Consider the following 23,021-nt stretch of genomic DNA (forward strand, 5'->3'; position numbering starts at 1 on the left):
AGGCATACACCACCATGCCTGGCTCTAAACTTTTTATAATTTAAAAAATTTTTAAGCTGGGCGTGGTGGCACACGCCTTTAATGCCAGCACTTGGGAGGCAGAGGTAGGAGGATCGCTGAGAATTCGAGGCCACCCTGAGACTACATAGTTAATTCCAGGTCACTCTGGACTAGAGTGAGACCCTACCTCGAAAAACCAAAAAAATTTATTTATTTGAGAGAAAGAGAGGGAAAGAGGCAGACATAGAGAGAATGGGCACAACAGGACCTCCAGCTGCTGCAAACAAACTCCAGACACAAACGCCACCTTGTACATCTGGCTTATGAGTCCTGGGGAATTTAACCTTGGTTCTTTGGCTTTGTAGGCAAGTGCCTTAACCACTAAGCCATTTATCCAGCCCTAACTACATTTTAGAACAACGATTTTTGCTTGCAAAAAAGCCTAACCTTTCTAACTCATGGAATTAAATCACTGTCTGAAACTATACAAGAAATCCACAATTTAAAGGGAAACGAAAATGTAGAGAGAAAGCAATTGGAATTTTGACCTCAGCTTCTCAGGTGCCTTACAGGGTAGTATGAAGTTTCTGTACTTTCAAATTAGCCTTCAAAGTTAGTCAGTCAGGTGTGTCTAGCCTCTTGACATTGTGACAGAACATCACCTATAAAGTTCATTCTCTATCAAAGATCATACAATGGAGTTACAAAAATAAACAAAAAACCCATAATGGTTACAATTTTGTGTTGGGTCACATTCATAGCTGGGGCTGGACATACCCAGTCTGGTTTATAGTTGCCACTACAGCAGCAGAAATACACTGGTCTACATTTACCCTTACTCATCCTATTCTTCAAATATTGAATAAGGGTGGAGAACAGAATCAATTTCTGGCTAGGCATGCTGGTGCATGCCTTTAATCCCTGCACTTGGGAGGCAGAGGAAGAAGGATTGCTGTGAGTTTAAGGACAGCCTGGGACTACAGAGTAAATTCCATCCAGTCAGCTTGGACTAGAATGAGACCCTACCTCAAAAAAATCCCAGGTCAGCCTAGACTACAGTGAGCCTCTGCCACAAAAAAAAAAAAAAAAAAGCTAAGACTTCCTGTTAAGATGATGGTGTAGGAACCACCCTAAGGCAGCCTAGGGGAGAAAAAGCCCAAAATAAACCCAGAAAAATACACTCTTCTACTAAAAAGTGAGGAGTATAAGAAATATCAAGTGCAGCAGAGAAGTAGGAAGATCCAGAGCATCTGGAGTCCAAAGAAGCAGCTCTAGTAGCTGTAGAACCAGGTCTGCCTAGCCACAGCCACCAGGCCTGAGGGCCTGAGCTGCAGAAAAAGCCAAAAGAGAGGATTTTCCATTCACACCAGAGCTCCTTGCAACTCAAGAAAGGTGAAGGGAGGACCAGGACCGCAGTGAACAATGGAGGAGCAGCTTGTGAGGGAGAAGACTAGAGGGAAAACTTCAGCCACCATCCACAGACTCCCCTCCCCCACCACCTGCTCAAGCACCAGAGAACTGGGGAAGGGAGCTCACCAACACAGCCCAGGCGACCCAGCAACCCAGCCAGCCTACTTGAACCCACAGCACAACAAAGAGGGACCCAAGCAGGAGTGCATTATACTTTAGACCAAAACAATCCCAAAAGGTGACTGGGATTACACCAGGTCAGTACCCACCAAATAAGCCTGGTATATAGGCTTGAACTGGAAGTGCTAACTGCACCTTCAATGTCAAGATAAATTATATGTTAAATCTATGGATGGTAGGATTTGCCATTCTTAAACACGCTATATTTTCGACTTGTCATTTGTTGCTTCCTGATTTATAGAGCCTTTGTTTCCTCTTCTATCATTCGTTAAGAAAGAGTCTCACTTGGTCACAAGCTGACTTGGAACCCTCAACAGACCGGAAATCTTAGCTTTCTAGTTGAACAGAATTAAGGGTGTATGACAACACTAAGAGACTGAGACTTTGTTAGAGGATCTGGTTGTCATAATACTTACTCTTGGATAAATATTCTGTGCTGTTTTTCATTGAATGTGTACATTGTTTAGTTAAATTTTAGAATTTGCCTGTATTTTGTTCCACTCAGTCTACTTGATTACTCTCATAGCAGGCAAACCCAACATCTGGGGTCACTTTTGTAGTTACTCTAGAAGTCCTAACAGCCATGCCGAGCACCTTAAGCTCCTATTCTGAAGACATATACCATCAGATTAATTGATACAATAATACTGCAGATAATGAGAAAATCCAAGCATTAAATTAATTGAAGATGTAAACATATGTATATATTAACATAAACACAAAATATCAAAAGAATACAAATACACCAAAAAATATTAATGCCTCAGAAATGACCTCCAGTGAGAATGAGTTAAGAGGAAATGCCTGAGAAAGATTTCAAAGGAATGATTATAAATCTGTTTAAAGAAATCAAAAGGAATCAAAGACACAGGAAACCTATTTAATGAAATAAAGAGGTCAATACAAGACATAAATAAGGAAATGGAAATAATGAAAAAAAAGTCAGAATTACTAGCAATGAAGAACAATCAATGCAATAAAAAAACTCTGTAGAAAATCTCACCAGTAAAATGGATGAAGGAGAGGCTATAATATCTAAACCAGAAGACCAAGTAGCAGATCTAATACAGTCCAACAAAGAGAAAGACAGAGTCATAGAAAAGTATGAATGCGAATTTCAAGATATTTGGGATACTATGAAAAGATCAAACATAAGAGTTCAGGGTATAGTAGGAGAAGAATTTCACTCCAAAGGTGTAGTAGGTGTTTTCAACAAAATCATAGAAGGAAACTTCTCCCAAATTGGGAAGAATGCCAATAGAACTAGGAAGCCTCTAGAACACCAAACAGACAAAACCTGGAAAGAACCTCAACTCACCAAATTATAATTAAACAACCATAGAAAATGTACTGAAAGTAGTTGGAGAGAAAAATCAAGTAACATACCATCAGGACCACAGATTACTCAACACAAACTTTGAAAGCCAGGAGTGCTTGGAACAATGTATTCCAAGTTCTGAAAGATAACAACTGTTAAGCAAAGTTAAAACTTTATCCTGCAAACGTATCCAAATAGACAGAGAAATAAGGACATTCCACAACAAAAGCAGGCTAAAGGAATATCTGAAGACAAAACCAGCTCTATAGAAAATACTTGAAAGGATACATCAGGCTGAAGAGAAAAACACACATATAAAGAACCTGAAAAAAAAAACCATACTCAAATACTAGTAAATACAAGAAAGCAAAGCTAAAACTGAAAGAACTACAAAACAAGAAAAATGGCAAAAATAAATATACACCTTTCAATAATAACTCTTAATATCAACAGCCTCAATGCCCCAACCAAAAGGCACAGGTTTGCAGAATGGTTAAAAAAGCAGGATCCTTCAATTTGTTGCCTCCAAGAAACTCAGCTTTCTACAAAGGATGGACTCTCTTAGGGTGAAAGGTTGGGAAATGGTGTTTAAAACAAATGGGCCCAGAAAACAAGCAAGGGATGCTAACTTAATATCTGACAAGGTAGACTTCAGTCCAGCATTAGTTAAGAAAGATAATGAAGGTCACTTTATACTGATTATACTTTAGACTGAGGCACACTCCAACAGGAGGATGTTACAATCCTAAACATATATGTACCTAACATGGGGGCTCCCAACCTCATCAAACAAATAAACACCAAACACAGTGGTAGTAGGTGAATTCAACACCTTACTCCCATCAATTGACAGGTCATCCCGGCAAAAAATAAACAGATGCGTCGGGATTAAATGAGGTCATAGAACAAATGGACCTAACAGATATATACAGGACATTTCGTTCAAATGCTATAGAATATACAATCCTTTCAGCAACACATGGAACATTCTCTAATATACACCAAACATTAGGAAACAAAACAAATCTTTCTTTTAAAAATTTATTTATTTGAGAGTGACAGAGACAGAAAGAGGCAGATAGAGAGAGGGAGAGAAAATGGGCACGAGAGGGCCTCCAGCCACTGAAAAAGAACTCCAGACACGTGTGCCCCCTTATGCATTTGGCTAACGTGGGTCCTGGGGAGTCGAGTCTCAAACCAGGGTCCTTAGGCTTTACAAGTAAGTGCTTAACCGCTAAGCCATCTCTCCGGCCCACAAAACAAATCTTAAATACAGGAAAACTGAAATAATTCCTTGTACTCTATCTGATCACAATGGGATCAAACAACAAATCAATAGCAAGAAAAGCTACACAGCATACACAAAACCATGGAAACTAAACAATACACTACTAAATGATGAATGGGTCAACAAAGGAATTAAGAAGGATATAGCCGGGAGAGATGGCGCATGCCTTTAATTCCAGCCCTTGGGAGGCACAGGTAGAAGGACTGCTTTGAGTTCAAGGCTACCCAGAGATGACATAGCAAATTCCAGGTCAGCCTGGGCTAGAGACCCTACCTCAGAAAAAAAAAAAAAGGAAATAAAAAAATTCATAGAAAGTCAAATGATAATGAGAACGCAACATACCAAACCTGTGGAACACAATGAAGGTAGTCCTAAGAGGGAAATCTGTAGCTTTAAGTGCCTATATTAGGAAATTAGAAAGGTTTTGAGTAAACAACTTAATGCTTCACCTTAAAGCCTTGGATAAAGAAGGACAAAGCAAACCAAAAATCAGTAGATGGGAAGAAAAAATAAGTATTAGAGCAGAAATTAATGAAATAGAAACAAACAAAAAACCAATTCAAAGACTCAAAAATGAAACAAAGCGTTGGTTCTTTGAAAGGATAAACAGGATTGATAATACTATAGCAAATCTGACCAAAAGAGAGAAAAGACACATATTAATAAAATTAGAAATGAAAAAAGCACCATCACAAAAGATACCAGAGAATTTCAAAAAAATCATAGGGACCTACTAGAAGAATATATACTCCACCAAGTTTGAGAATCTGAAAGAAATGGATGATTTCCTTGATTTACATGACCTACTTAAATTAAATCAAGATGAAATTAACCACTTAAATAGACCTATAACAAGTATGGAGATACAAGGAGTTATCAAAAATCTCCCAACTAAAAAAAGCCCAGGCCCAGATGGATTTACTGGTGAATTTTACCAGACCTTCAGGGAAGAACTAACACCAAAGCTTCTTACACTTTTCCATAAAATAGAAAAAGAAGAAATTCTACCAAACTCCTTCTACAAAGCCAGTATCACCCTGATAACCACAATGAGGCAAAGATAGAACAAAAAAAGAACATTACAGACAAATCTCCCTTATGAACAAAGATGCAAAAATTTTCAACAAAGTATTGGCAAACAGAACACAAGAATATATCAGAAAGATCATTCATCCCCACCAGGTTGGCTTTATCCCAGAGATGTAGGGATGGCTCAACATACACAAATCAATAAATCTAACACATTATAAATGGAATTAAGGACAAAAATCACATGATCATCTCATTAGATGCAAAGAAAGCATTTGACAAAAATCCAACATCCCTTCATGATAAAAGTCCTATGGAGACTGGGAATAGAAGGAACATATCTCAACATAATAAAGGCCTACAGCCTACATATTACTAAATGGGAAAAACTGGAAGCTTTTCCACTAAAATTAGGAACAAGAGAAGGGTGTCCACTATCCCACTTTTATTTAATATAATACTGGAAGTCTTAGCCATCATAGCAAGAAGGCAAGACACAGTCATAAAAGGGATACAAATTTGAAAGGTAGACATCAAGTTATTATTTGCAAATGACATGATTCTATATATAAAGGATCCTAAAGATTCTTCCAGAAAACTGTTAGAGCTGATAAACACAGTCATGTAGCAGGATACAAAATAAACACACAGAAATCAGTAGCCTCCCTATATGTTAACAACAAACAGAGATGAAATCAGAGAATCACTCCCATTCACAACTGCATCAAAATAATAATAAATAAAGTACTTTGGAATAAACATAACCAAGGAAGTGAAGGATCTCTACAATGAAAACTTTTTTTTTTTTTTTTTTTTTTTGGGTTTTTTGAGGTAAGGTCTCACTCTAGCCCAAGCTGACCTGGAATTCAGTATGGAGTCTCAGGGTGGCCTTGAACTCACGGCGATCCTGCTACCTCTGCCTCCCGAGTGCTGGGATTAAAGGTGTGAGCCACCACACCTGGCTACAATGAAAACTTTAAAACACTCAAGCAAGAAATTGCAGAAGACATTAGGAAATAGAAAGGCATCCCTTGTTCTTGGATCAGAAGAATCAATATTGTAAAAATGGCAATATTACCAAGAACAATCTACACATTTAATGGAATCCCCATCAAAATTCCAATGGCATTCTTCACAGAAACAGAAAAAAAAATCCAAAAATTCATTCGGAAGCACAAAAAACCTTGTATAACAAAAATAAGGCTGGTGGTATTACTATACCTGCTTTTAACCTATACTACAGAGCCATAGTAACCAAAACAGCATGGTACTGGCACAAAAGCAGATAGGTAGGTCAATGGAACAGAATAGAGGACCCAGATGTAAGTCTGGGTCACTATAGTAACTTGATAAGTCAACAAAATACCAAAAATACTCACTGGAGAAAGGATGGCCTCTTCATAAAAAGTTGCTGGGGAAACTAAATTAATATCTAGGATATACAAAGAACTCAAAAAATTAAATAATAAGAAATAAAACAAATTAAAAAATGGGCTATAGAATCAAGAATAGAGTTCTCAAAAGAAGAAACACAAATGTCAAAAATCTAAAAAATGTACTACATACCTTGTCATTGGTGAAATGCAGATTAAAACTACATTTAGATTCCATCTCACTCACGTCATTGGCTAGCATCATGAAAACAAATGACCATACATGCTGGCAAGGATGTGGAAAAAGAGGAACCCTTCTACACTGTTGGTGAGAATGCAATCTAGTCCAGCCATTGTGGAAATAAGTATGGAGGTTCCTTAGACAGCTAAAATTAGATCTACCATATGACCCAACTATAGCACTTTGTGGTGGTTTGGTTAACTTAGATGTTCTGAATGCTAGGTTCCCAGCTGATGGATATTTGAGAATTAATGCCTCCTGAGGGAGTGTATTGTTGGGGGCGGGCTTATGGGTATTATACCCAGTTTCCCCTGGCTAGTGTTTGACACACCCTCCTGTGACTGTGGTCCACCTTACATTGGCCAGGAGGTGATGTCCACCCTCTGCTCATGCCATCGGTTTTCCCCTGCCATCGTGGAGCTTCCCCTACAGCCTGTAAGCCAAAATAAACGTCATTTTCCCACAAGCTGCTCTTGGTTGGGTGATTTCTACCCAGCAATGTGAACCAGACTGCAACAATAAAGTGGTACTGAAGAGTGGGATTGCTGCTAGACACCTGACTGTGTGGTTTTGGCCTTTTGGAGATGATTTTCAAGAGGAGTGTGGAAGGATTTGAAACCTTGGCCTAAGAGATGCCTTGCAGTGCTGTAAGTACAGCTTGATGGACTATTCTGATCTGAGTTGCAAGACCTGAATGCTGTAAGAATGTGAGGTTTGGCTTATGAGGGTGAGAAAGAGCTTTGCTTGGATTGGGCTAGCAGTTTGTGTGAGAAGCTTGCTCTTATGCCAGTATCCTGAGAAGTTGTGCAGGGTTGCTTTGCATAGAAATGAACTGGGGATGGATCTGGAAAGGATTATACTAAGTGAGGTAACCCAGGCCCAGAAAGCCAAGCACCACATGTTCTCACTCATATGTGGATCCTAGCTACAGATGATTGGGCTTCTGTGTGAGAAGGAAAAAACTCAGTAGCAGAGGCCAGTAAGTTAAAAAGGAGATGTAAAGGAAAGAGAAAGGAAGGGAGGAGGGTACTTAGGTTGGTATTGTATATATGTAATTACAATGATTGTAATGGGGAGGTAATATGATGGAGAATGGAATTTCAAATGGGAAAGTGTGGGGGTGGGGAGGGAGGGAATTACCATGGGATATATTTTATAATCATGGAAAATGTTAATAAAAATTAAAAAAAAAAAGGAGATGTAAAGGAAAGAGAAAGGAAGGGAGGAGGGTACTTAATAGGTTGGTATTGTATATATGTAAGTAGAATGATTGAGATGGGGAGGGGATATGATGGAGAATGGAACTTCAAAAGGGAAAATGGGGGGGGGGTTGGGGTGGAGGGAGGGTACTACCATGGGATATTTTTTATAATCATGGAAAATGTTAATGAAAATTGATAAGAAAATTTTTTTTAAAAGCTTGTGTCACCACACCCAGAAAAAAGAAAGGAAGGAAGAAAGAAATGAACTGGTGTGATCAGAGAGATATGGCACAGAAGGAAAAATCTTTGGGTGAACTGTTGCCTGGTCAGCTGCAACTGAGATATTACAACCTTTGAGACTGGGCTAGCTGATCTGCACTGGGGCAACAGGAAGAATGTTGATTCTTTTGAAGAGCCTGATTGCTCAAAGAGTGTCATGTTCTTCAAAGTCTGCTTTATTCCCCCTGGATTAACAAATTGGAACCCTACCTGGTATTATGGAGTATATAAGAACTGCAGGAAAGAGAGTCATTGAGTTTGCAACACAGTCTTTTGTTTTGGAAATGGCATGGGCAGTGTGAATCAGGGTTTGTTGGTTGCCTGCATGGAGACCCACTGGACCCATGAGGATGAATCATGGCTTGCAGTGGAGACCTAGTGGAGATGCCAGGACCACAAAATAGCTGACAAGGAGAGCTGCTGGCCCCGATAAAGTTTTCCAGGACTGTGAGTAGCCTAGCTGGAGGGGCAAATTGGCATGCCAGAGACTTGTTGCTGGTTACAATTATCAGACTTGGAGATTTGTCACTGGATAGAGTTGTTGGACTTGAAGCTACAGAGTTTGATGTTTGCCCTGGTTGTTTTGTTGTATTGGTCGAATGTTTCTTTGCTATGCCCAATACCATCTTTTGCAGTGTGAATATTTATTCTATGCCATTATGGGGTTTTTGAGGTCATTTTTTTTTGGTATTAAGGCTCAGTTAAAAGATCTTGGACTACAGGGATGTATGAACATCATTGGAATTGATAAAAACTATGGGACTTTTAAGATTCAGGTGTCCCCCATAACTTAGGTGTTCTGAATGCTAGGTTCCCAGCTGATGGGGTATTTGGGAATTAATGCCTCCTGGAGGGAGTGTATTGGTGGGGACGGGCTTATGGGTGTTAGAGCCAGTTTCCCCTTGTCAGTGTTTGACACACCCTCCTGTTTCTGTGGTCTACTTTATGTTGGCCAGGGGGTGATGTCCACTCTGCTCATGCCAATATTTTCCCCTGCCATTGTGGCTCTTCCCCTCAAGCCTGTAAGCCAAAATAAATCTTTTTCCCAGAAGTTGCTCTTAGTTGGGTGATTTCTACCAGCAATGTGAACCAGAATGCAACATACTCCTAGGCATATATCCTAAGGACTCATCTCACTACCTTAGAGATACTTGCTCAATCATGTTTATTGCTGCTCTATTCATAATAGCTAGGAAATGGAACAAGTCTAGATGTCCCTCAACTGATGAGTGGATAATGAAGATGTGGCCCATTTACACAATGGAGTTCTACTCAGCAGTAAAGAAAAATGAAATTATGAAATTTGCTGGCAAAATGGATGGATCTTGAAAGGATTATACTTAGTGAGGTAACCAAGGCCCAGAAACCCAAGCATCACATGTTCTCTCTCATATGTGCATCCTAGCTATAAATGACTAGGCTTCTGTGTAAATACAAAGAAAGCTCAGTAGCATAGGCCAGTAAGGTAGAAAGGAGATATGAAGGAAATAGAATGGAAGGGAGGGAGGAACATAACAGGAATGATATGTATATATGTTAAGTATAAGAACAGATACGTGGAGTGAAAAGACTTAAGTGAGGACAGGTGAAGAGACTGAGTAAAGGAAAGGTGGAGGGGTGGGGGAGCTAGTCAAAATCTAAGAGGATATAAGTAAGTCATAAGGAAACCTACTATTTTGGACAATGGAACACATACGAGGCATAGATTGTTACTAGAAAATTTTCAGTGCCAGGGATGGGATACCTTCCAGTGAGTTGTTGGTGAGGGAGGTCCCTGATGGCCCCAAAACATTACAGGCCAAGGGCCCTGACTTCCCACCAGGAAGAAGACCCTATTGCTGAAGACTCCACATACTTGGGCTGCAAGGTAACTAAAAAACCCTACAGGAGCAGAGCTGAAAACCTCCTCCATGTAGACCAGCTGACAGAAAATGGGGAAAGCCATGTTGCATGCAGTTCAATGGGAGAGAGAGAAATCACCAGTGAAGATACCCAACAGTAGACACTGCAAGCCATATATTTGGCCAGCTTGGCCAAATGAGCCAATGGGTCCAACAGTGGCACATCTGTTATGGGAAAAACCAACTGCCCTCTAATTTGACTGCAGGCCCACTCCACGGGAGGGAATACATCCCTGATACTGAAAATCTACAACAGGGGTAGTCACGAGTTCTAGGGGTGTAATGTCTATTGCTGTCTGGCTAAATGTATATCTTATGCTCATCAAACTACCCAGTAAGCACTTCTCTTAATGTTCATACCCTTATATTAATGCTACTCTCACTTTTGGTTAGAGAACCTTCTCTTTTAAGATGGCAATGACCTTGGGATGACTCAGAAGGCACCATGGTGCTGAGAAGAAGTGGCAGAGGAGTGCTCAGAACTGCAATACCTCTATCACACCTTTCATGGCTCTGGTTCCATTGTGAAAGAGGTAGCAGAAAGAATGTTAAGAGCCAAAGGAAGGGTAGAAGTCCTTACAATGTGCTCCTCCAGATACAAAATGGTCTGGATATCCATGACCTCATAGTGCCTGACACTACCTACACAAGACCATCATAATAGGAGGAAAAGATGGTGACATCAAAATAAAAGAGAGTTTGATTGAGAGGGGGAGGGAATATTATGGAGAGTGGAGTTTCAAAGGGGAAAATCGGGGGAGGGAGGGAATTACCATGGGATATTATGGAAGTTGTCAAATAAAAAAAAAAATCAACTTCTTTGCCTTAGCTTCTATTTTTAAGAAAATTAAGATGAAATACATAACTAAAGTCTAAATTTTTAGTTGTAACTAGTAAACTAAATCAACTTCCAAGTTCTGAGACAGAGAATACCAATAATATTACTAAATTAAACCTAACAAAGAATCTGGTAGGACATACACACACACATACATACAATCCTCCGCCAATGATGGAGTTAAAGATGCATGTCAAAACAACCTCTGCCTCCCAAGTGCTGGGATTAAAGGCTGGGATTAAAGTGCGCCACCATGCCTGGCTTGGCAAGGCCTTTTTAAAAAAATTTTTAGGGCTGGAGAAATGGCTTAGCAGTTAAGGAGCTTGCCTTAAGGATCCAGGTTTGATTCTCCAGGACCCATATAAGCCTTCCAGAAGCACAAGGTGAAAAATGCTTCTGGAGTTTGTTTGCAGTGGCTGGTGTGCCCATTCTCTCTGTCAAACAATAATTTTAAAAAGCCAGGTGTGGTGGCACACACCTTTAATCCCAGCACTTAGGAGGCAGAGTTAGTAGGATCACCATGAGTTCAATGCCACCCTGAGGATACAGTGAATTCCAGGTCAGCCTGGTCTAGAATGAAACCCTACGTTTAAAAAACATAAGGACTGGAGAGATTGCTTAGCAGTTAAGCGCTTGCCTGTGAAGACTAAGGCTTAATTCCCCAGGACCCATGTTAGCCAGATGCACAAGAGGGCACACGCATATGGACTTCGTCTGCAGTGGCTGGAGGCCCTGGTGCGCCCACTCTCTCTCTCTATCTGCCTCTTTCTCTCTGTTGCTCTCAAATTAAAAAATAAACAAAATTTAAAAAAAAACCAAAAGGAAAAAAAAAATTATTTGTAATGAGAAGGAGCCAGGCATGGTGGTACATGCCTTTAATCACAGCACTTGGGAGGCAGAGATAGGAGGATCACTGTGAGTTTGAGACCACCCTGAGACTACATAGTGAATTTTAGGTTAGCCTGGACGTAGAGTGAAACCCTACCTCAAAAAACACAAACAAAAAAAAAAAAAAAAGAGAGAGTGAGAGACTAGAGAGACAGATAGACAGAATGGAGGCGCCAGAGCCTCCAGCCACTGCAGATGAACTATAGACAAACGTGCCATTTTGTGCATCTATTTTTATGTGGGTACTGAGAAATCAAACTTAGGTTCTGAAGGCAAGCACCTTAACTGCTGAGCCTTATGTCCAGCCTTGGAAAGGCTTTACAAGGACACCATATGGACTGGAGAGATGGAGTTCGATTTGCCAGTACTATATAAAGCCAATAAATAAAATATTTTTAAAAAGGATACCACAAATGATAATAGTAACCATGACTGAAAAAAGAAAGGAAATACATTTTTGTGAGGGTGGTATCAAAACAGCACCAACTACCACCTAAATATCATTTTTATAAAATTATATACATGTATTTTTGTTTATTTGTTTTTTTCAAAGTAGAGTCTCACTCTAGCTCAGGCTGAGGAGGAATTCACTGTGTAGTCTCAAGGTGGCCTGGAACTCATGGCGATCCTCCTATCTCTGCCTCCCAAGTGCTGGGATTAAAGGCGTGTGCCACCACACCTAGCTTATATATGTATTTTTATTGACAACTTCTATACTTACAGACAACAAGCCATGGTATTTCCCTTCCCTCCCCCACTTTCTCCTATCTCTGCTCTCTGCTAAAATTATTTTTGAATGGAGAATGGAATTTCAAAGGGGAAAGTGGGGGGGGGGGGAGAAAGGGTACTACCATGGGATATTTTTTATAATCATGGAAAATGTTAACAAAAATTGAGAAAAAAAAAAAGAATAAAGTCAAACCTGGTCATTGTTAAAAAAAATATAATTATTTTTGAGCTGGCATGGAGGGAGGCAGAGGGTAGGAGGATCGCTGAGAGTTCAAGGCAACCCTGAGACTACATAGTTATAGTTAATTCCAGGTCAGCCTGAGCCCAAGTGAGACTGTTCTTTGAAAAATAAAAAAGATTTATTTTTTATTTTATTATGTAATTCCTTAGTTTATACAGAAGGATCATGATTTTATAAATGTAGTATTTAAAAACGGGAGTGAAATAATTTTCTTTTCAAAGAAAAAATGGTATGCTCAATCTTTATGCCTCCACAATAGTAAATCTTTTTTTTTTTTTTTTGGGGTTTTTTGAGGTAGGGTCTCGCTCTAGTCCAGGCTGACCTGGAATTCACTATGGAGTCTCAGGATGGCCTCGAACTCACATCAATCCTCCTGCCTCTGTCTCCAGAGTGCTGGTATTAAAGGCGTTTGCCACCACACCCGGTGTAAATCTTTATCTTAGTGAATTTCAACAACTTCTTTTATTTATATTCTTTGAGAAAAAACAAAACAAAACAAAAAAAATTTTACCTTTCTTACACGTAGAAAGATTATTTGATAATTACATCTTTGAAAACTTAAGGTAACAGTATTTATTATTATAAATTAACCAAGATTAAACTACTTACCTGAAATAGGAGCTACATGTTGCAAGAACCATCTTATGACAAGGGAATTCAGTGCCCTCAACAATTAACACTATGTCAGTAAACAACTGTTGTTCATAGAATAATTTCAACTGTTCCAGCAAGGACACAGCATATTCAGAATTGATCTGCTTCTCGTCTTGAGTGGACATGACTATATTCCATTAATATCCCCCAGAGCAGAATTGAAAAGTCAGTCCTGATGGAAGGTCAAATGAATACTTCAGAAATAATATCTGATGTCATCAAAAGTGGCACATTCACTAATGAGTATTTTGTCGCAGGCTTAAATCTTTGCTAGGTCATTCTGTGTTAATTAGGTTCCTCAGAGTTTTTCAACAGTCTCCAGGTATCCTGATCAAAACTGCAATTATTCAGCCCGTCAGTAAAAGAGAAAAATATGGGAGGTAGATTTTGTGGCAACATCTTATGCTCAGTGGATCCTCTGGAAAACTAAAAGAGAAAAAAGAATATATAAGTCATTATATTTTTAGAATACAATGCTTAAAATACCTTAGATTAAGAGCTGGAGAGATAGCCCTGTGGTTAAGGCACTTGCCTGCAGAGCCTAATGACCCAAGTTTGATTCCCAAGTACCGACGTAAAACTCAATGCACAAAGTGGCACGTGCATCTGGAGTTCATTTGCAGTGGCTGGAGGTCCTGGCACATCTATTCTGTCTATCTCTTTCTGATTGTTTTTTTTTTTTGAGTCAAGGAATATAGGTTGACTTTCAATTAGCAGCAGCAAGCTCTATCTACTTCAGTCTCCTCAGTGCTCCAATTACAGGAATAAGCAGCTAACGTTCTAACATCTCTTACCTTATTTAATATCTGCTATCCCTAACTCACGGTTCTGTAAGTTTTGGAAAGATTCTCCTTATGTGAAGGAACCTTCATTAAGCTTCCAAAAACTAAACAAGCAAAATAAAGGGAAAAAGACATCCCTCTTCTCTACATGTTTAAACACACGCGCGCGCGCGCACACACACACACACAGACACACACACACACACACACACACACACACCATATCCCTTTTCTCTACATAAGATGTTTAAAATCACATACACACACAACACCATAATGAGAAAGGCTATTACCGATTCAAAAACTTGCTGTGGTGCATGCAACTGCCTATTGTACCAGTTAACAGGTAAGGCAGGAAGAACACACCTGAGTCCAGGAGTTCAAGATCACGTGTCAAAAATAAACAAAATAAACAAACACTACTACAATTTGAGACCTGAGGCTGAGAGGCAGGAGGATTATAAATTTCAGTCCAGCCTGGGTTACCCAAGGAGACCTGGTCTCAAAAACAAAAAAAGGGCTGAAGAGCTGGCTTAGCGGTTAAGGCACATGCCTGCAAAGCCTAAGGACCCAGATTTGATTCCCCAGGACCCACATAAGACAGATGCACATGGTGGTGCATGTATCTGAAGTTGAAGTTCATTTGCAATGGCTAGAGGCCCTGGCATGCCCATTCTCTCTCTACCTCTAATAAATAAATAAAAATATGAGGAGCCAGGCATGGTGGCACATACCTTTAATCCTAGCACTTGGCAGGCAGAGGCAGGAGGGACTGCTGTGAGTTCGAGGTCACCCCAAGACTATATAGTAAATTCCTGGTCAGCCTGGCTAGAGCGAGACCCTACCTCGAAAAACCAAAAATAAATAAGATGTATACAAGACAAGGTGTATACAAAGACATATATTGAGCCAACACATGCCTACAATCCTAGAGCACTCCTGAGACTCAGGAGGGAGCTTCATGAGTTCAAGACCAACCTGGGCTACAAAATATATAAATAAATAGACAAATAATAAATGAGACACAGACAGATGTACATAGAGTGAATACAAGAATTTATTAGATGATTCAAGGGCCACAGGCTGGGAAATCTTTGCTATATATGCCCTAATTTCTGGTAGCAGGTGCTTTAAGATTAACAGGAAAGCCTGTATTTTAGATTAGAACATACAACACAGTGCATATGAACAATATAATAAAATTGATTTTTCTTTCTTTTTTTTTTTTTTTGAGGTAGGGTCTCACTCTAGCTCAAGCTGACCTGGAATTCACTATGTAGTCTCAGGGTGACCTTGAACTCATGGCAATCCTCCTACCTCTGCCTCCCAAGTGCTGGGATTAAAGGCGTGCACCACTACGCCCAGCTTAATTTAGATTTTAATAGAATGAAATGCACTTTGATATAAAATAGGATTACATGACCAAATCCTTTTTTCCATTTACTTATTTTGTGCTAATTAAGGAACAAAGCCCTACTTATTGTTACACCTAAGGGCTTTCTAGAAAAGCATAACACTTTAAAACATTTGATTTTTATTTATATTTACATATGAGAGGAAATGAGTATGCCCAGGGCCGCTAGCCACTGCAAACTGAACTCCAGATGCCTAAGGTTAAAGTTAAGGTTACAGCACTTGCCTAAGCCATCTCTCCACCCTACATTTTTAAATTTTTCTTTCTTTCTTTCCTTCTTTCCTTCCCTCCCCTCCCCTCCCTTTCTTCCCTCCCTCCCCCCTTCCCTCCCCCCTCCCTCCCTCCCTCCCCCCCCCCCCTCTCTTTCTTTCTTTCTTTCTTTCTTTTTAGTTTTTTAAGGTAGCTTCTAGCCCAGACTGACCTGGAATCCATTATGTAGTCTCAGGCTGGCCCCAAACTCATAGTGATCATCCTACCCTGGCCTCAGTGCTGGAATTAGAAGTATGTACCAGCAGTGGCTAACATTTTAAAATTGGACCCATGGCCCCACAGTTAATTATCCATAATCCCACTGAGAAGTGCCCTCAGTGGAATGGGAAGAGGGGACGTAAGAGTTTAACTTGAAGGGAATATAATCAAATTGAAATGGATACATTCTATGAGAGGGAAGAAAAAAAATGTCATCAGGGGAGATAAACAGCAGTGGACACTACAAGCCTTAATATGGGCCAGCCAGGCCAAATGAGATACCTGGTACAACAGTGACATGCCTGTTACAGGGAAAACCAACTGTTCTCCAATTGTACTGGAGGCCCACTCCATGGGAGGGAATACATGCCTGATACTGAAAAACTATGACAGGGGAAATCATTAGCCTTAGGAGAGTAAAATCTGCTGGTGTCCGGCTAAATGCACATATTATGCTCACTGAACTGCCAGGTAAAGCACTTTTCTTAATGTTACTACCCATATATTATTGCTATTCTCACTTTTGGCTAGAGAAGCTTCTCTTTTCAGATGGCAGTGACCAATGGGATGACTCAAAAGGTACCACAGTGCTGAGAAGTGACATAGGAGTGTTCAGCACTGAGACAGCTCTATCACACCTTCCAGGTTCGGGGTCCATTGCAGAAGAGGTGACAGAAAGAAAGTAAGAGCCAAAGGAAGGGTAGGACTGCTTACAATGCAATCTTCCAGACAAAATTTGGTCTTGATACCTACCCATGACCCCGCAGTACTTAGTACTACCTACACAAGGTCCTCATCATAGGAGGAAAAGATGACCTCAAAAAAGACTGAGGGAGACTTTCAGTTAAGATGGCAACATAGGAACCATGCCAAAGTAGCCTAGGGGAGAAAAAGACACCCCCCCAAAAAAACCCCAGCAAAATATACTCTTCTACTAAAAGTGTGGTGTATAAGAAATTATAAACTGGGCTGGAGAGATGGCTTAGCGGTTAAGCGCTTGCCTGTGAAGCCTAAGGACCCCTGTTCGAGGCTCGGTTCCCCAGGTCCCACGTTAGCCAGATGCACAAGGGGGCGCATGCGTCTGGAGTTCGTTTGCAGAGGCTGGAGGCCCTGGCGCGCCCATTCTCTCTCTCTCCCTCTATCTGTCTTTCTCTCTGTGTCTGTTGCTCTCAAGTAAGTAAATAAAATAAAAATATATATTAAAAAAAAAGAAATTATAAACTGCAGGAGAGAAGTAGGAGAGATCCAGAATGTCTACAGACCACAGAGGCAGGCAGAAGTGGCTCCAGCAGCGGTAGAACCAGGTCCACATGGCCCCCACCTATAAGGCTCAGCCTGAGCAGCACGAAAAGCCAGGTGAGGAGATTCTCCACTCACACAGGAGCTCCTTGTAAACTTAAGGGAGAAAAGCAGGGAAGAATGCAGGAGCAGCTCATGAAGAAGCACATCAAGTGGACCAGCAGGAGAACTTCAACCACCATTCACAGCCTCCCTTACCCCACCACCAGTGCAAGTGCCAATAAGCACCAGAGACCTTGGGAAGGAAGCTCATCAACACACCACCGGGCACAGGCGATCAGAACAGCGATCCAGCCAGCCTACCTGAGCCCACAGCACAGCAAAGAGGGACCCAAGCAAGAGAGCAGCATAACGGAGACCAAAACCATACCAAAAAGTAACTGGGATTACACTAGGTCAGTACCCGCCAAATAAACCTGGTATATAGGTCTGAACTGGAAGTGCTAATTGCACCTTCCATGTCAGGATAAGTTATATGTTAAACCTAATGGATGACAGGATTTGCCATTCTTAAATAATCTGTATTTGGGGCTTGTTATTTGTTGCTTCCTGATTTATAGTGCCTTTGTTTCCTCTTTTGTCCGTTGTTAGGGGGTGGGTCTCACTTGGTCACAAGCTGACTTGAAACCCTCAACAGACCAGAAATCTTAGCCTCCTACTTGACAGGATTAGGCATGTAGGGCAACACACATCCTAAGGGACTGTGACTTTGTTAGAGGATCTAGTTGTCATAATACCTACTCTTGCATAAATACTCCGTGCTGTTTTTCATTGAATGTGTACATTGTTTAGCTAAATTTTAGAATCTGCCTGTATTTTGTTCCACTAAGCCTATTTGAATACTCTCATAGCAGGCAACCCCAACATCTAGGGTCACTTTTGAGAATCACTATGAGAATCTTAAGAGCCACACCTCGCAACTTAAGCTCTAATCTGAAGATATATAACATCAGATTGATTGATACATCTAATACTGCAGTTAATTTGAAAATCAAGCATTAAATTAATCCAAGATGCAAAAACATGTACATTATAGCACAAGAAACAAAAAATCAAGACAATATATAAATCCACCAATAAGGACTAATGCATTAGAAATGATCTCCAGTGAGACTGATTGAGAGGAAATGCCTGTGAAAGATTTCAAAAGAATGATTATAAATCTGTTCAAAGGAACCAAAGAGGAAATCAAAGGAATAAAAGACACAGAAAACCAATTTAATGAAACAAGGAGGTCGCTATAAGACATAAGCAAGGAAATAGAAATAATAAAGAAAAACCAGTCAGAATTACTAGCAATGAAGAACATAGTGAAGTAAAAAGCTGTAGGAAATATATTATAAATATAAATAAATAAAATATAAAAATATTCTCACGAAACTGCCCAGCAAGCACTTCTTTAATTCATACCCATTAATGCTACTCTCACTTTTGGTTAGAAAACCTTCTCTTTTCAGATAGCAATGACCTTGGGATGACTCAGAAGGCACCATGGTGCTGAGGAGTGCTGAGCACTAAAATATCTCTATCACACCTTTCATGGCTCAGGGTCCATTGTGGATGGAGTGGCAGAAGGAATGTAAGAGCCAAAAGAAGAGTAGGACTCCTTACAACGTGCTCCTCCAGACACAAAATGGTCTGGATATCCATGACTTCACAGTGTCTGACACTACCTACACAAAACCATCATACTGGGAGGAAAAGATCAGGACATCAAAATAGAAGAGACTGATTGAGAGGGGGAGGGGATATGATGGAGAGTGGAAAAGTAGAAAGGGGCAAATGGAAGGAGGGAATTACCATGGAATATTATGAAAGCTGTTAGTAAAAACAAAAAAATCAATTTCTTTGCCTTAGCTTCTATTTTTAGGAAAATTAAGATGAAATATATAACTAAAGTCTAAAGTTTTATTTAAAATTAGTAAACTAAATCAATTTCCACATTCTGAGACAGAGAATACCAATATTATTATTAAATAAACCTAACAAAGAATCTGGTATGACATACACACATACATACATATGATCCTCCTATTGTCAGCCTCCCCCAGTGATGGAGTTAAGGATGCATGTCACCACACCTGGCTGGTAAGCCTTGTTTCCTTGTTTTTTGTTTTTTTTCCAAGGTAGAGTTTCTCTGTAGTGTAGGCTAACTTGAAATTCACTATGTAATCTCAGGGGAGGGAGGGAATTACCATGGGATATTGTTTATAATGACGTTGTCAATAAAAATAAATAAATGAGACTGCGAGGGAGAGGGGATATGATGGAGAGTGAAACTGTGAAGGGGAAATTGAGTGGGGAGGGAATTATGGTTTATTGTCTATAATCATGGAAGGAAGATGTCAATAAAAGGTCTCAAAAAAAAGTCAACTTTTAATATATTTTCTCTAGGGTACCCGGTCTCCAAAGTTCTAGTAATTCTAACACCCAAATTTCAAAGCAAATATTCCAATATTCTGTTACCAAGATTAAATCAATCTACAGTCTATATACATACAATTCTATTTAAAAATAAGAAATCAGTTGGGTGTGGTGGTGCACACCTTTAATCCCAGCACTTGGGAGGCAGAAATAGGAGGATCGCCATGATGTCAAGGCCACCCTGAGACTACATAGTGAATTCCAGGTCAGTCTGGAATAGAAGAGACCCTACCTTGAAAAACTAAAACAGAAAAAAGAAAAAGCAGACAGACAGACAAACAGAAGATCTGGGTGTGGTGTCACATGCCTATCATCCCAACACTCAGGAGGCAGTTAGGAGGATCCCGGAGGGAATTCATGGCCAGCCTACAGACTACATAGTGAATTCCAGGTCAGCCTGGGCTATAGCTAGTAAAAACCAAATAAATAAATAAATAACCCTTCTCCATTGTTGTGAAAATGTAAAATGGTACAGCTATTATGAAAATCAGTGGGGAGGCTCCTGAGACACCTAAAAACAGATTTACGGGCTGGAGAGATGGTTTAGTGGTTAAGGCACATGCCTATGGAGCCTAAGGACTCAGGTTCGATTCTCCAGGTTCCACATAAGCCAGATGCACATGGTGGCACATGTGTCTGGAGTTTGTTTGTAGTGGCTTGAGGGCCTGGTATGCCCATTCTCACTTTCTCTCCCTGTGTCTCTAATAGATAAATAAAAATAACTATGTCCTTCTCTCTACTTGTACTGCTTCTTCTAAGTTTCTTTAAAAACAAAACAAAACAGATTTACTATATGATTCAGCTATATGACTCCTTGCCATATGCCCTAAGGACTCTACACATTACTGCAGAGTTACTTGCTCATCTATGTTTATTGCTGCTCTGTTCACAATAAGAAATGGAATCAGCCTAGATGCCCTTCAACTAATGAATGTAAGATGAAGATATGATACATTTACATAAAAAATTTTATTCACCCATAAAGAAAAATGAAATTTTCAGGGAAACAGATCGATCTGGAAAATACTCTGAGGTCACCCAGGCTCACAAAGTCAAAACATTTTGTAGATCCTAGTTTCAAATGTTTAGATATTATATGAGTTGAAGTAAATGTCAGTAGTTGAGGCCAGGAAGCTAGAAAATGGTCATGAGGGAGGGAGGAGAGGAGAGGATTTAAGGGTATGATATAGTAAATATATAAGTACAAGTACAGAATGCTGGGGGTAAAATGGTTTAAGTGGGGTTGTGGGAAAGGACAGGAAAGCAAGAAGTAGCAATCAAAATAAATGATATTAGGAATAATTCATATGGAAACCTACTTCTTCTTAGCTAATATGTAAGTTTAAAAAAAAAGAATGAAATGGGGCTGGAGAGATAGCTCAGTGGTTAGGGCGCTTGCCTGGAAAGCCCAACAACCTGGGTTTGATTCCCCAGTACCTACAAAGTGATGTATGCACCTGCAGTTTGTTTGCAGTAGCTAGAGGCCCTGGTGCACCCATTCTATTTGTTTCTCTTCTCTGTATGCAAATAAATAAAACATTTTTAAAAAGAGAATTTGGCTGGACATGGTGGCACACGCCTTTAATCCCACAACTTGGGAGGCAGAGGTAGAAGGATCATCGTTAGTTTGAGGCCACCCTGAGAATACAGAGTAAATTCCAGGTCAGCCTGTGCTAGAGTGAGACCCTACCTCAAAAATAAAAATAAAAGCCAGGCATGGTGGCACATGCCTTTAATCCCAGCACTTGGGAGACAGAGGGAGGGAGGAAGGGAGGGAGAGAATTTGGGTAGAAGTACACTGGGGAAGGGGAGAGAGGATGCCATGCTCAGAAATCATAATTATTACAAGAAAATTTCAGGATCGGGGTGATGGGTCAATGGTTAAATATGCTTATTACAAAGCCTGACAGCCCAAATTCAATATTCCAGTACCCATGTATAGCCACATGCATACATTTGGATTTTCTCTTTAAAATTTCTTTATGAGAAAGAAGCAGCTAAAGAGAGAATGGGTGTGTCAGGGCCTAAAGCTACTGCAAACGAACTCCAGATGCCACCTTGGGTATCTGGCTTATGTGGGTCCTGAGGAATCAAACCTGGGTCTTTTGGCTTCATAGGTAAATGCCTTAACCACTAACCCATCTCTCCAACCCCACATTTGGATTTTATTTGCAAAGGCAAAAGGCCTTGCCTGCCTGTCTCTCCCTCATACATAAAAAAAAAATTTCAGACTTCCAGTTAAGATAGCAGCATAGGAACCATGCTAAAGCAGTCTAGGAGAGAAAAAGCAAAAACAAACCCCAGCAAAATACACTCTTCTACTAAAAAGCGAAGGTGAGGGCTGGAGAGATTGCTTAGCAGTTAAGCACTTGCTTATGAAGCCTAAGGATCCCAGTTCGAGGCTCAATTCCCCAGGACCCATGTAAACCAGATGCACAAGGTGGCGCATGCATCTGGAGTTTATTTGCAGTGGCTTGGTCTTGGCGCACCCATTCTCTCTCTCTCTCTCTCTCGGCCTCTTTCTCTGTCTGTCCCTTTCAAGTAAAGAAATAAGAAAAAAGCAAAGGTGTATAAGAAATTATCAACTACACAGCAACTACACTGCAGAGAAGTAGGAGAGACCCAGAGCAGATAGAAACCACAGAAGCAGCTCCAGCAGCAGTAGCACCAGGTCCCTGTGGCTGGGATCACCAGGCTCGGCCAGAGCCACAGGAAAAACCAGGTGAAGGGACTTTCCACTCACAACAGCCTCCAAACACACTCAAGAAACGTGAAAGGGAGGAAAGCAGGGACTAGCAGAGTGGCTCTTGAGGAAGATGATCATGAGGACCAACAGTACTTCAGCCACCATCCACAGCCTCCCCTCCCCTATCACCAGCACAAGCACTAGAGAACTTAACTCACCTACACAGTACCTGGCAGGCGATCAGAGCTGACCCAGCCAGCCTACCTGAGCCCACAGCACAGCAAAGAGGGACCCAAGTGGCCACACAGCATAACTGAGACCAAATCCATCCCACAAAATGGGATCATACAAGGTCACTACCCGCCCCAAAAGCCTGG

At 40.4% G+C, this 23,021-nt stretch overlaps 1 protein-coding gene across 4 annotated transcripts in view; it reads right to left on the reverse strand.

The window, feature by feature from the left end:
• Kbtbd2 (kelch repeat and BTB domain containing 2) overlaps positions 1–23,021 on the reverse strand; it is a 53,797-nt gene that overhangs the window by 14,189 nt on the left and 16,587 nt on the right. For all 4 annotated transcript variants that reach the window (XM_004652753.2, XM_045136017.1, XM_045136016.1 and 1 more), the window contains exon 2: positions 13,527–13,997. In XM_004652753.2, coding sequence (XP_004652810.2) covers positions 13,527–13,696 — 170 coding nt within the window. In that variant the 5' untranslated portion in view covers positions 13,697–13,997. The remainder of the gene's footprint in view (positions 1–13,526; positions 13,998–23,021) is intronic.

The sequence above is a fragment of the Jaculus jaculus genome, chromosome 16 (assembly GCF_020740685.1).
Source record: "Jaculus jaculus isolate mJacJac1 chromosome 16, mJacJac1.mat.Y.cur, whole genome shotgun sequence".
NCBI lineage: Eukaryota > Metazoa > Chordata > Mammalia > Rodentia > Dipodidae > Jaculus > Jaculus jaculus.